Below are 15,348 nucleotides of genomic sequence, written 5' to 3' on the forward strand. Positions count from 1 at the left end.
TCGCAGTGGTCAGGTTTGTGTGAGGGGTGAGGTCAGGCTCAGCGGAGCAATCTGCAATAACTGGGCTCTGAGCCTCAGCCAACGTTCTTCCCAGATAACAGAGCTGAATCTCCCTCCTGGAAATCGTAAACCAGGAATTGCACGATACAGCCAGCCCAGTTCCATTTTCTCACGCCCCGCCTCCACCAGCCACCAATCACCAGCCCAGAGCGGAAGACGCACGCGGCCCATTACGCAACCTCACGTCACGAACCGCTCTGGAACGTCCCGCACTTACTTCTTTCCTTTCTCCCTCCGCACGAGCGAACTACGCTTCCCGTCGGCCAGTGCGCGCCGAGACGTCATTGCGTCACAGGAATTGCACGAGCGCAGTTCCAGGCAGGCGGTAAACCGAGAGGAGTGGAGGGCCCGTGTTCGTGGTACACCGAGCAGGGAGTTCGGCGGGCGCCAGACCTAGGACCAGACTGTCCCGCTTCTCCGGACTCGGGGAAGAGCGCCTCTGCTGACTGCCTTGTCTACAGACCTGTACAGCGGGACGGCAGAGCCTCGGGCCGGAGTGACCCGAGGAGGAGTCGGCCGGATGGCGGCAGCCGGAGGAGGAGGGTTAGGCACGGGAGGCAAAATCCGGAGCCGGCGGTACCACCTGAGTTCTGGAAGGACCCCGTACACCAAGAACCGCCCGCAGAACCAGCAGGTGTGTGCGCTTCCTATGTGTATGTGTGGCTGTGTGTCTTGCCGGACATGTGACCTGTGCCGGTCCTGTGTGCCGCATTGATCACCCCGGGCCTACTCTAACGGCTCGCCTGGAAGTTCCTCTGCTTACCATAGAGCAGCTCAGACAGTTTGTGTTTCATTTCAGGGACCTATGAAGCTGACTTTCTGTAGTTCCAGGGTTCATCAGGACCAACCATAGAAATGGTGCCCAGTACTGCTCTACCCTTGGACCTGTGACCATAAAGATGAGCTGCTTACCTTTCTGTTGTGTTCCTCATTGCAGGGCGATGTCACTACCCTTCGGCGAGATTCCTGGGAAGCCATGAGTACCCCAGATCTTGTAAGAAGCCAGTCCAGGTTAAGAGGATGTTCTGGCCAAATTCAAACTGCTCTGCCTTCCAGAGGATCTCGCCAGAAGGAGCGTGACGTCCGCCTCATCTAGGTGCCATGGTGGAAGATTGAGGCAAGGGAAGTATGTGCCCTGGAATTCAAAAGTCTGGCGCAGAGAGATTTTGTAAAAGTGTCTTGCATGTGGATTCCAACACACTATTCCCAACGCACACGCTTCTACAAGGGGGCTGTGAGTATAAATGGGTGCTGCAGGGACCACCGGCTGGAAACCAGAGGTAATCAAAGTGAAAATGGGTCACCAGGTCATCATGGATCTCCAGAATGGTCTAAAGCATATCAAGCGATCACATCCTTAAAGCAGAACTTTACCCAAAAGGGGAAGTTCTGCTTTTTTGCCTCCTCCACTTTCACATTTGGGGAGGAGGAAGGAGCGGGTACCAGGCTGCGGAGATCTTTCAGCCCCTCCCCCGGGCAGCCTTTTGGTACACACAGGTCCCAGAAGGCTACAGGACCAGCCATAGGAAGAAGGGTCAGCCACACACTGGAAGATAGATGAATATAGTGTGTATTTATTAATCCATAGGACACACAAAATGCCAGGACATAAATACAGGACCTGTTATTCCTGTATTCATGTCCTGGTGTTTTGTGTGTCCTGTGGATTAATAAATACACACTATATTCTTCTATCCTGCGGTGTGCGGCTGACCCTTCCTATTGCATCGTGTGTGGCAGTGAGCCAGAGCCTCCACCTGTTGTGGATTGATCTGGATTGAGTGGTACACCTTTGTTCTTTGGATATGGGACCAGCTACGCAGTGCAGCATGGCATGCTCAGTAGGAAACCAGCTGTGAAGCCGCAAGCATTCACTACCAGTTTTCCTTACCCAGGATGCCAGCTCCTGCACCCGAAGCCAATTGATGAATCGGCTCAGGTGAGGACATTGCTGGATCGCTGGACTGGTAAGTGTTCTTATATTAAAGGCCAGCAGATACAGTATTTGTAGCTCCTGACTTTTAATTTTTTTAGAGGGAGACTGGAACTCCACTTTAAACAATAAGTTCACTTAAAAGATATAAAAAAATGCAATTTTTTTTTTAGGGTAAAAAATTAGCATTTTTTTTAAAGGAGCCTTTAAATTGCTGTAGATCGCTGGTGTCATGCAGGACTCCTGCATACTGTAAGTGTGAGCTGTCTGTCCATACATTGAACATCATATGAGCAGGCAGCTTTACACCAACAGGAAGAAATCAATGAACTACCAGAGCACTCAACAGCGCCGTGGTAGTTCATTGAGAATTACAAGCCAACAGCCGCAAATTGTCAGTACTGATTAATTCACATTACTTTGTAAATGGATGATGCATCCGTGTGGGTAGAGCCCCTCACAGCCACGCTCTTTTCAAAAAGCGAGAGTTGGTACAGAGAACTTTTCTATACTGCTGTCACACAGAGGGCTGGGATTGCAGAGTGGCTGCCGGAATGGGAATATGTTTCACCATAAGAAGGTGAACTTATCCTTTCAAATAGAAGCAATGTTTCAGAGCCTTGCAGTACCCCTTCATCAAGCACATGCCTGCAATGCTCTAAAACATTGCTTCTATTTTAATGATGCGATCGCTCAGTAAAGCTTTGGATCCCTCTGGAGATCTGTGGTGTACTGGTATTTTTGCTTTGTTCTAAAACTGGGGTGCTTCAAATTCATGTACCTGTCTAAAACCCGAATTTGATGCATGTTGTGTCATTTTTAGAATGCATGCAAGACACTTGAAAAATTTGTCTCTGTATGCGAAAATAAAGTTGCCCATAATTAGCTCAACTTTTGTAAGATACGAACTGTCAGTATTTTATTTTGAATATGGTGCAGGTGTTGTTGAACAGAATAGAAGTGGCAGAAATTGGAACTACCTGAATTGGGCGCACAAGTCGCTGTCAGAACCAAAATTGTCACTGATGTTTTTGGCACAACTTTTTTTTTTTTTCTTTTTTTTTAATCGATCCTGTAGGTAGGCGGGTGTAAACGAACACAAGTCCATTTATACCCACCTGTCCATAGGGCTGAACAGACTATCTGATCGGGTCTGCCTAAAAATACTGACAGGTGGACCTGATTGAATCTCCTACTTGAAGGGGGCCTTATTGAATTTCTCCCTATAATGTGTTTTTCTTTATGCTATATTTTGTAGGTACTATAAAGCTGGCTATAGATGAATCACAATTTGGCCGATCCAGCATGGATCAGCTGAATTTCTCTCTCACTGGAGAGAAGTTGATCTAGTGATTGGCTTCTGTTGAATGGGAATGTTGGGAAATTTTCACTTGACCAGCACATCAAACAGCTGCAGCACTGAGGAGTCTCTGCTGTCCGAATACAGTAGTACAGTAAAGATAATTTAATCTACCTCAAATTTCTGGCTTGCTGATTTAAAAAAAAAAAAAAAAATCCATTATTATACAGGATTTATATAGTGCCAACAGTTTGCACAGTGCTTTACAATAGCCATCTTCAGGCTTGAACAGACATAGGGCTTGTTTACACTAGTGGCAGCACTTGCCATCCCTCTGAAAAATGATCAGTGGTTGATTACTTTTTGGAGGGCAGGTGGCTGGGAGGCGGTATGTCTCCTTCTCAATGCCTTTTTAACTCTGAAAAGCTGCAACTCTGCATTGTAGGCCCATCTACCTTAATCTGTTGCTTTCGGCAGTGTTACTGCCCGTCGAAAATGACATGGGGGTAAAATTGTGGGCGGTGAGTGACTGATACAGCTGCCAGTCTAAGCATCTGGGTGGATCCCAACTGTAAAGTCAGGATCTTTCCAGATCCTGTACTGGCTGAGTGGCATCATCTGACACTGGGCTTTATCCTGTTGTCGGATGAAAATGGATCACAGGAATCCACAACAAAGTGCACTCCTGTGATCCGTAGGAGCAGTAGAGGCAATTTAGCTTTGGCCCTACTTCTCCTTTTAACAGGCATGGGGGATCTATATCACCTCTCCATTCTTTTGAAGCTGACAACATAGCTCATGGTTGGTCAGCTTCTTCTCCAGCCACTGAGGCCAAGGAGCGATGGCGTTTAAATCCAGGATTATTCTTTGCAGGGAATATCAGTGAATTGATGCTTTCTCAACTCCTGCTTCTTGCCTTCCTGGCACCTGCCACAGTGGTCCAAGGCTCACAGGAGAAATGGGTAAGCCCAGGACACATGGTGGGTTGGGGGGGGCGGCACCTACCACAGGTTGAAGTGATCAGGCGTCTTTACCGCCCAAATTAATTTTAGGAGAGAGCCAATAGCCCACAGAGAAAGAGTAAACAAACTCCCAGAGTCTGTTTACATGCCATTACTATTCTGCTACATGGCAAGGAAAGGGTTAAAGGAAATTAAGTTAGAAAATGCAAGATGGAGTTAAATTACAGGAAGCAAGGAAACGAAGCAATAGTGCTAAATAGGTGTATATTTAGTGTAAATGTATCCATGCTTGTGTTATAAGCTGCACACGGGCACATCTGATGGGAACAAGCTGTCAAATGTAGATGCTCTATCATTTCTATTTATTGTAAACCATTAAAGGAAAGGTTCACCTTTATCTAATCTACAAAATTGTATGTTTTATTTGAACACTCTTTCATTCATTTATTTTTATTTTCTTTACATGTTGTGCATGGTTTTCCAACTGTATCCTCTCCACTCATTTATATTATGTAGTAAAATTGTATGGACTTGGGGGTGTGTTCTCGGCAGACACATGGTGGCTTCTTGAACATGTGCACATTTCTTATACCAGATAGCACACGTGGAAGTCCAAATCACAGTAATGTGTTATTGCTGCTTTACTGTTTAGTTTTTGCTAGATTACTGTCAATGGTAGTATTTAGATTTGATATTTATACATTTCTGAGGAATCTTCTATTTGTAGTGTTTATGCAGAATTGCATTCATTATTGTGGGAAATGTTGGTTTAAACTTTTTAAGATGCAGAAGTTTTGAGCATAGTAGTTATAAAGCTGGACTGTAGGCAAAACAGAAATATGTTTGTGAAGCCCATCTCATGGCTTACCTGAACCTTTCTCTGTATTTTTCTACAGTGTCTCGTATGTTTAGCTGTCATGCCATCAAAGTTGTTTAAATATAGGAATGGGTTGTATACCATCTCATTGTATTTGTATATGCAGTGCTGACATCACATTAGTGCTGTGTAGAGCAGATGAAGCCTTCAGCATATTTTCCTCTTTCTCCGATCTGTGGCAAAGTATCTTAAAGTAGTAGTAAATGCAGCCCTGCAAGATTGTCATATTTGTGCTAGTATGCACATTATCTAATACTTGGCTTAAAACGAAGCCTTTTGGGTTACGTTCTGCTTTAAGCTCTCACACCTGTATGGACCGGCGCAGTTTTACATTTCTGATATAGGCCTGTGTATTAAAAACGTTTTAATTCCTTTGGACAACAAAGTAATACAATTTGTTTTTTAGTACAAGCAAGACTTTCTTTTGGTAATATTGTATTGTGGCCCTTTTTTATTCTTGTTATTACGACCAACTTGCTTTTGGCGTATAGACAGATTTTGTGATGGTGTCTTGCATGCGTTCCCGCTTGAAGACCGCAGTATATAGAAAATGTTGCGGTTTTGGAGTGGTATACCAGGGTTACGGCTGAAGATATCAGCCATAACACCGATATCCTTTTTTTCTTTTTTTTTCTTCTTGCCAGCAGCTGGCTTACTGATGAAAGCAGTTTGAGATGCTCATTAGCCACTAAACTGTTTTAAGTAGTGGCAGGAGAGAATGCCCCCCCCCCCCCCCCCGCTCACTGGTATTTCTTGCGCTTATGCAGGCCACCATAGACGGGTCGAAAATCAGCTGATTTTTCGCACCGTTAATTGGTCGGACATTTTTCGGGGTTTTTGGTAAAAAAAAATTTAGCGGTAAAGTTGGCAAAAAATCAGCCGATTTTGTCGGCAATGATGGGCGAATCGGCCGATCGTTTTACCAATAAAAAATCTGCACATGAGCCATGACCTGCAAGAAAGAATTCCAGTCCGCTATTATATTTGACATGAAAAAGTATTGCGGTTGCAACAATGTATCTATTTGTATCCAAATAAAAATATCTGTATCCGAAATGGACACAAATAGATACATTGTTGCAACCACAATACTTTTTCATGTCAAATATAATATCGCAGCTCTCTGCAAGGGACAGAAGTAATTAAATGCCGGCCGTAGACGACCTGTCTATGGCCTGCATTACTGTTTAAAACCGTTACTAATCTCATTGCCTCTACGGCGTTGGAGGACCAGAGTGAAGTCATGATGGGCTGGATGTAAACAAGTTTTTTTTCTTTTTTAAAGCAAAATATTAAAAAATTGTTTATCTTTTGCTTTAAAAGGTAAAGGAGCGATTTGGGGTCTTTTTGACCCCAGATCTCTCCTTAAAGAGGACCTGTCGTGCGCCTTTCTATTAAAAGGGATGTTTACATTGCTTGTAATAGGAGTAAAAGTTATTAGAAAATAAAGATACAGTGTAAAAATGAAAGCATTTTTATGGGCCCCTCTCCCTCCATGCTAGCTCACAGAAGTGAACCCATACGTAGGTCGCGCATGCATATGTAAATGTTGTTAACAGCACACATGTGAGGTACCACTGTGAACATTGGAGTGAGAGCAATAATTCTAGTGCTAGACCTCCTCCGTAACTCTAAACAGGTAACCTTTCAAAGTTTAAAGCATCGCCTATGGACATTTTTAAGCACCGTAGTTTGTCGCCATTCCACGGTCATGTGCAGTTTTAAAGTGGGACATGTTGGGTATTTACTCACCGTAACATCCTCCATTTCATTTTTTTACAAAAATTGGGATATAGGATTTTTATTTTCATTCATGAAAGTGTACTTTTTTAAAAAAGCTTTTGAAAAACCATGTGACATAAAAAAAAGTTGCTACGATTGCCATTTTATTCTCTAGTGTCTTTGCTAAAAAAAAAAAAAAAAAATTATATATATATTTAATATAAAAGCGCTGAGCAAACTGTTGGTGCTATATAAATCCTGTATAATAATAAAGTTTTATATTTATATATATATATATATATATATTATTATTTGTTTGGGGATTACAAGTAATTTTCTAGTAAATACTGATTTAAACTTGTAAACAAAATGTGCCAGAAAATGCTTGATCTTCATGAATTTCATAGTGTAGTAGTAGCATTCCCATCACCAAGTACAGGTCAAAAGAATCATAGATGTAGCTCTGTGAGGAACACTTAATGTCCTTTTGGAAGTGATTTAGGGTACCTCCACAGATTTTTTTTTTTTTTTTTTTCATTCCTGCAGCCATAGATAGGTTTGGAGAACTACTGATGATGTCATGGCAATAAATGTGCCCATGAAAAAAATTAATGCTGAATCCTAATCAGTATTATGGTACCTCATTCCTTTTGACATACGTTACTAGTTTGGAGGACAAGGGAATGGAACTTTACAGGTACTAGTCATATAAGAGATGTATAGATAAAATAATTGATTTTATTCACAACTTGTTAAGTTACCAGCGGTGTGGAAATTTTTGAAAAACTTGTCCGGGGACTAAATCGGGGCCCCAATCCACTTGTCCTTCATGACAATAATCTACTTGTCCAGATAAAAATTTTTTTTTTTACAAAAACCATATTTAAATCAGAGGTGCTTTAAGGCATGTCTGGGGCTTTTAAAAACAAGAGGCTTTATGGTGACTTAAGAGTGTAATACTTTTAACATCGCAATAGAGGCAAAATTGACCTTGTCGGTCAGCAGGCCTGTTAAGTGATGCACCGCAGATCGGTTGTCGGAGGAGCAATAGTAATGGCCACACCTGTGAGTGAGCACTTGGCGTGACCATTTACAAACACTGAGGAGAAGGGTGCTAACATTTCTTGGGCTTTAAAAGTAAAAACAATTTTTTTCATGCAAGCGGATTTAAATATTGTACCACATAAAGTCTCAGTACAGTTGTCTTAGAATGCAGGCTGCCTGGTAGAATACTTGCTTTCCTCTTTGTTCTTGAGACTTTTTCTCTTCAACCCTACTCGTTAAGGAATTTCTTTGGATAAGCTGTACTCCACTGGTGAATTCATGCCCGCTGAGTATGGCTCCTCTATAGGGGTGAACTAGGCCACAGCACGTGTGCACAGTAGCAAGTAGACCTGTCCAGTGTATTTTTGTTGCAAAGGCTGTGCAAAGCTAGGCAGGGCCACTTGATGAATAGTTTGAGAGCAGGGAGGGAGGAAGATATTACCAGCTTGCCTGCATTTTAGGAGGGTGGGGAAAATAATTAAAGGACAACTGTACCAAAAGTACTGTAGCCTTTAAGTACATACAGTAGTGTAAAGCAAATTTGTATTGGGGTGGACCTGAACTTAGTGGAAACTGAAAAACTGCAAGATTATTGGGACTTTCTAGGAATGTTAAATGGGCCTAAGCGGCACACAGAAAACATGTCTAAGCGGAAGATTTCCACCCCGCCCCCCCCCCCCTCCTTCCCCTGCATCTTTCTGGGACGCATCGCAGGTCCCAAAAAGCTGTGGGACCATTCACAAAGCTGAGCACGACTTGTGCATTTGCACTGGGGAGCTGCAAGCTGTCAGTTGGCTTCTGAAAGTAAAGGTGCTGGCGCCTAGACCCAAAAATGGCTGAAGAGCTGGCTCATCTGAGGATAGCATTGGATCCCTGGACAGGCAAGTGTCCTATTAAGTCAGCAGCTACAGTATTTGCAGGTGCTGTCCTTTAAATCCTTTATTCCTTGGCTGAAGAACCACTGGTAATGGACTTTAACCACTTGCCCTTCAGAGGATTTACCCCCCCCCCCCCCCCCGATCAGGCCATTTTTACGGTGCAATGTTACTTTAACTGACAATTTAAATCATGCAACGCTGCACCCAAATGAAATTTATGTTCCTGCTGTAGCTGCTGACTTTAAAAAAAAAAAAAAGAAAAAACAGCCACTTACCTGTCCCTCCTCCCGTAGTGTGTCCCCCACAGCCCGTTTCACTGGCTGTGACTGCTTGTGGCTTCACAGCCGGGTACCCATTGCACGAATAGCATTGCACTTCATGAATGGTCCTGTAGTCTTCTGGGACTTGTCACATGTCCCAAAAGACTATGGGGAGGAAAGGAGGGAGGACACCTTCCATTTCTGATCGCCTAGGCAGTCCGACCACAATTGGGAGCCATTACCTGTCAAATTTGGGTACCCGCTCCCGCCCCCCAAAGGTGCCAATCCTTGATGGGGAGCGGGGGAGCAGTCCTTTAAAGTGGCGCTTCCCCTTTTGGGTGGACCTCCGCTTTAATTAGTATACGTAAAAGGTATAGCATCTTCTACAAATGGTGGTCTAGATCAGCAATGGGCAAACTACGGCCCGCGGGCCGTATACGGCCCGGCGGACCTTTTAATCCGGCCCGCGGAGCTAGGCTCCCGCAAGGCCAGTGGTCGGCAAGCCGCGGCTCTTTACAAACTTAGATGCGTGCCGGGCGCCCGCTCCCCTCCCTCCTCTCGGGCGGGCGGGCGGCCTCCTCTCCTCTTCTCCTCCTCTCCCCTCCCCTCCTCTCGGATGGCCGCCCCCTCCCTCCTCTCGGGCGGGCGGCCTCCTCTCCTCTTCTCCTCCTCTCCCCTCCCCTCCTCTCGGATGGCCGCCCCCTCCCTCCTCTCGGGCGTCAGGACTCTGCAGCTGTCACGATGTAGGCGGGGCAGCGTGACGAACTCTTCTCTCACAGTCCTCCCTGAAGACCAGAACGGCGCGGGAATACGAGAGGAACGCGCGGAGCAAAGGTAAGTGAATTGACACAGGGGGGACTTACTATATGGGGGACTTACTATATGGGGGACTTACTATATGGGGGATGAATTACTATATGGGGGACTTACTATATGGGGGATGAATTACTATATGGAGGACTTACTATATGGGGAATGACTTACTATATGGAGGACTTACTATATGGAGGACTTACTATATGGGGGACTTACTATATGGGGGACTTACTATATGGGGGACTTACTATATGGGGAATGAATTACTATATGGAGGACTTACTATATGGGGGACTTACTATATGGGGAATGAATTACTATATGGGGGACTTACTATATGGGGAATGAATTACTATATGGGGGACTTACTATATGGGGGACTTACTATATGGGGAATGAATTACTATATGGAGGACTTACTATATGGGGAATGAATTACTATATGGGGGACTTACTATATGGGGAATGACTTACTATATGGGGGACTTACTATATGGGGGATGAATTACTATATGGGGGATGAATTACTATATGGGGGACTTACTATATGGGGAATGAATTACTATATGGAGGACTTACTATACGGGGAATGAATTACTATATGGGGGACTTACTATATGGGGAATGAATTACTATATGGGGGACTTACTATATGGGGAATGAATTACTATATGGAGGACTTACTATATGGGGAATGAATTACTATATGGGGGACTTACTATATGGGGGACTTACTATATGGGGGACTTACTATATGGGGGACTTACTATATGGGGGACTTACTATATGGGGGACTTACTATATGGGGGACTTACTATATGGGGAATGAATTACTATATGGGGGACTTACTATATGGGGGACTTACTATATGGGGGATGAATTACTATATGGGGGATGAATTAATATGGGGGATGAATTACTATGTGGGGGATGAATTACTATGTGGGGGATGAATTGCTATGTGGGGGATGAATTGCTATGTGGGGGATGAATTGCTATATGGGGGACGAATTGCTATATGGGGGACGAATTACTATATGGGGGATGAATTACTATATGGGGGATTAATTACTATGCTTACTATGGGGGAATATTACTATACTTACTATGGATGACACATACACATCATTCATCTACTCTTGGTCCGGCCCCCGGGTCCAATATATGAACCCATTGCGGCCCTCAAGTCAAAAAGTTTGCCCACCCCTGGTCTAGATACTTGATATTTTTTTTTTTTTTTTTTTTTTTCCACACACACATACACCCCTCAATCAGCGACTTATAGCGGCACTGTCATCCCCAGTGACACCAATACAATAAGTGCTAATGACACTTTGCAGGAAGGGGTTAACCTGTGCGGCAATCAAAGGGTTAACTGTGGTGTGCTTTACTATGTAAGCACATTGCTTTGTATGGCTCTGCTGACAGGAAAGATCTGTGTTATTTACATACAGGTCTCTCCCCCGTTTGGTGATACACGGCGATCACCGGGTGCCGGCGGGGAATCACTGGCCGGGAACCAGTGATCCACAGGTGAGGCAGGTGCAGCTCGCACATGCCCCCTACCCAGAAATACAAAATTACATATATATACGCGTGATTTTATGCACCCTTGCCGCCCTTAAGCAGTATTTCTGCTATAGGGCGGTGGAAAAGCAGTGAATGGGTCAGTAGTTTACAGGTGTATGCTTTTGACCTTTTTACCTCCTGGCTACTCATACAGAATATCCTATTTGGCAGGAGATTTCCCTAGCTGCACTGGCTAGTACGGTTTGTTTATTCCTGGTTTAAATGAATGAAATAGCAGGAAGCATCAGAGATGGTTTTAAAAGTTACATATTTGCTTTTTGTTTTTATACAACTTCCTGTAATGCGAATTTAAAAATTCAGAAATTCAACTTGCATAACATTTTTGTTTCTGCCTGTCTTTCTGTTTACTGCAGGGTTTCCCTCTGAAAAGCTTCTGTGCTTTGCTGTTCACAGATGAGCTTTGAAAACAAGTAGTATTTGTTGCATGATGTTTGCAGCTGTTCGGTGCTGGAAAATTCCCATTTGTGCATGATCTGGTCTATAGTGCTATTGATTGAGGGCCCTTTTTCAAAGTGTTACTTTTACCGAAGGGTGTTTTTACGCAGTCACTGTTGGGAAAGCCAAAGGATATTTTGTCAACAAATCTTAAATTTGAGTGCACTGACAAAAACATATTTACCAATGTTAGCAATATTTAGCTTAAAATGAACTGTCTGAAAAGCTATTTGGTGCCTTTAAAAAAACTTTAAAAAACAATGTGCGCTACCACAAACTTAAATAATATACCTAACAGAGTAGTAATTAAATGATTAACTACTTGCTCTCCAGAGGATCCCCCCCCCCCCTGACCAGCTAATTTTTTGTGATACGGCATTGTATTACTTTAACTGACAATTGCGCAGTCATGCAACACTGAACCTAAATGAAATTGTCCTGACATGGGTGGGGGGGATGAATAACTGTCAATGACATCCCCAGTGACACTAATACAGTGCTCAGTGCTAATAAAAAGCACTGACACTACTGACACTGGGCAGGAAGGGGTTAATATCTGGGTTGATCAAAGGTCTAACTGGGCGGGTTTTTTTTTTTTCTTTACAGTGTAAACAAACTGCTTTCTGTATTACATACAAAGCAGTATGCTAGAGCTGACAGGGGAGAGACCTGTGTTGTTTACATACGGACCTCTTCCCAACCCCCCCCCCCCCCGTCAGTGATATTCGGCAATCGCCGGGTACCGGCGGGGAATCTCCGGACGTGACCCGGTGATCGACAGCTGAAGCAGCCAATGGAGTCGCGGGCAGGGCGTGCGTGTGCCCCCTACCCAGAAATGCAAAATCGTGTGTGTGATTTTGTGCAGCAGTGTTTGTTATAGGGCGTCGGGCTAGCGATTAAATTATCAAAATGCGAGTTGCTGCAAAAAACACTTAGACTGTTCTCACACACAGTGTAAAATTATAATGAATTCGTGTTGTGCTACTCCATAAGACTTAAAAACATTTTGCAGATATATAGTATACATAAATGAATTCACACCATAGTGGTACAAAATTAAAATGAAAAAATAAACAGTGTCTAATAGTGCAAAAATAGTGTCAAAAGGAGTATCTCAGTGCTCAATAAGCCAAATGGCTATAAACTCTAGTACTTACACTGGTATATAGTGCTCCACACCGAACTGCATTCAGTGCCCTTCCACCTTTTATAGGATGGATGCTCAACTCAAGTTGTGAACCGATATAACTACATAGATCAAGCATGATAATTCCATACACGAACTCCAGACAGCAGCAAAGGATTTCTACTGTATGTTAGCAAGGATGCTAATAGCGGTAACCAGCAGGGTCCTCTGGGTATCCGCATATACATCGGAACTTCTGGTCCGCTGCTCGGTAACCGGAAGTGACGTCCCTTCCGGTTACGTAGCCGTGGACTGGAAATTTGGATGTATATGGTGATACCCAGTTTTTACAATGCAATATTGTGAGTGCATACTTTGTGATTCATAAGTGGAGAAGAGATCCCTGTTGGTTATCACTATTACCATCCTTATTAACATACATTACAAGTCCTTTGCTGCCGTCTGGAGTTCATGTATGGAATTATGCTTGATAGACCTACAGTGGATATACAAAGTCTACACACCCCTGTTAAAATGTCAGGTTTCTGTGATGTAAAAAAAGAGACCAAGATAAGTCATTTCAGAACTTACCACCTTTAATGTAACCTATAAACTGTACAACTCAGTTGAACAAACTGAAATCTTTTAGGTGGAGGGAAGTAAAAATACAAAACTAAAATAATATGGTTGCATAAGTGTGCACACCCTTAAACTAATTGTTTGTTGAAGCACCTTTTGATTTTATTACAGCACTGGGTATTGGTTATTAGTCTATCAGCATGGCACATCTTGGCTTGGCAATGTTTGCCCACTCTTCCTTGCAAAAACACTCCAAATCTGTCAGATTGAGAGGGCATCTCCTGTGCACAGCCGTCTTCAGATCACCCCACAGATTTTCAATCGGATTTAAGTCTGGGCTCTGGCTGAGCCATTCCAGAATTTTAATCTTCTGGTGAAGTCATTCCTTTGTTGATTAGGATGTATGCTTTGGGTCGTTGTAATGCCGAAAGATGAAATTCCTCTTCATGTTCATCTTTCTAGCAGAAGCCTGAAGGTTTTGTGCCATTATTGACTGGTATTTGGAACTGTTCATAATTCCCTTCACCTTGACTATGGCCCCTGTCCAGCTGAAGAAAAACAGCCCCAAAGCATGATGCTGTCACCACCATGCTTCACTGTGGGTATGGTGTTTTTTGTGATGTGCAGTGTTGTTTATGGTCAAAACATATCTTTTGGGCATATGGCCAAAAAGTTCAACCTTGGTTTCATCAGACCATAACACATTTTCCCACATGCTTTTGGGAGACTTCAGATCTGTTTTTGCAAAATTTAGCCGGGCTTGGATGTTTTTCTTCAAAAGAAAAGGCTTCCATCTTGCCAATTTACCCCACAGTCCAGACATATGAAGAATACGGGAGATTGTTGTCACATGTACCACACAGCCAGTACTTACAAGATATTCCTGCAGCTCCTTTAATGTTGTTGTAGGCCTCTTGGCAGCCTCCCAGACCAGTTTTTCTTCTCGTCTTTTCATCAATTTTGGATGACATTTCCAGTTCTTGGTAATGTCATTGTTGCGCCATGTTTTTTTTCCACATGATGATGACTGTCTTCACTGTGTTCCATGGTATATCTAAAGCCTTGGAAATTCTTTTGTACCCTTCTCCTGACTGATGCCTTTTAACAATGAGATCCCTCTGATGCTTTGGAAGCTCTCTGAGGACCATGGCTTTTGCTGTAGGATGCAACTAAGAAAATGTCAGAAAAGACCTACTAGAACAGCTGAACTTTATTTGGGCTTAATCAGAGGCACTTTGAATGATGGCAGGTGTGTACTGACTCCTATTTAACATGATTTTGAATGTGATTGCTTAATTCTGAAGACCGCTACATCCCCAGTTATAAAAGGGTGTGCACACTTATGCAACCACATTATTTTAGTTTGTTTACTCCCCTCAAAAGATTGACAGGTCCACAACTTGAGGTGAGTGGGCATCTTATTCCAGGTGGAGGGGCAGTGAATGCAATTTTGTGTGGAGCACTATATACCAGTGTAAGCTCAAGAACTTTTAGCCATTTGGATTATTGAGCACTGAGAGACTCTTTTGACTGTTTTTTTTCACGATTAGGCACTATTTATTTTTGAGTTTGTACCACTATTCTATATCTACAAATGTTTATATGTCTTACAGACTGGCGCAACACTAATTCATTATTTTACGAGTGCCTTAAAAGTATTCATATCCCTTGAAATGTTCCACATTTTGTCATGTTACAACCAAAACGTAATTGTATTTTATCAGGATTTTATGTGATGGACCAACACAAAGTGGCACATAATTGT

At 43.2% G+C, this 15,348-nt stretch overlaps 1 protein-coding gene across 3 annotated transcripts in view; it reads left to right on the plus strand.

Moving 5' to 3' along the window:
* Nucleotides 1–333: 333 nt before the first annotated feature.
* NUP153 (nucleoporin 153) overlaps nucleotides 334–15,348 on the plus strand; it is a 124,169-nt gene continuing 109,154 nt past the window's right edge. For 2 of the 3 annotated variants that reach the window (XM_089682278.1, XM_089682279.1), the window contains exon 1: nucleotides 335–694. In XM_089682278.1, coding sequence (XP_089538404.1) covers nucleotides 581–694 — 114 coding nt within the window. In that variant the 5' untranslated portion in view covers nucleotides 335–580. Of the gene's footprint in view, nucleotides 695–15,348 lie in introns of all 3 variants that reach the window. The other variant, XM_089682280.1, reaches the window with a different exon arrangement.

Source organism: Staurois parvus, unplaced genomic scaffold, assembly GCF_062004578.1.
Source record: "Staurois parvus isolate SC_StPar_1 unplaced genomic scaffold, SC_StPar_1.0 ptg000287l, whole genome shotgun sequence".
Taxonomy (NCBI): Eukaryota; Metazoa; Chordata; class Amphibia; order Anura; family Ranidae; genus Staurois; species Staurois parvus.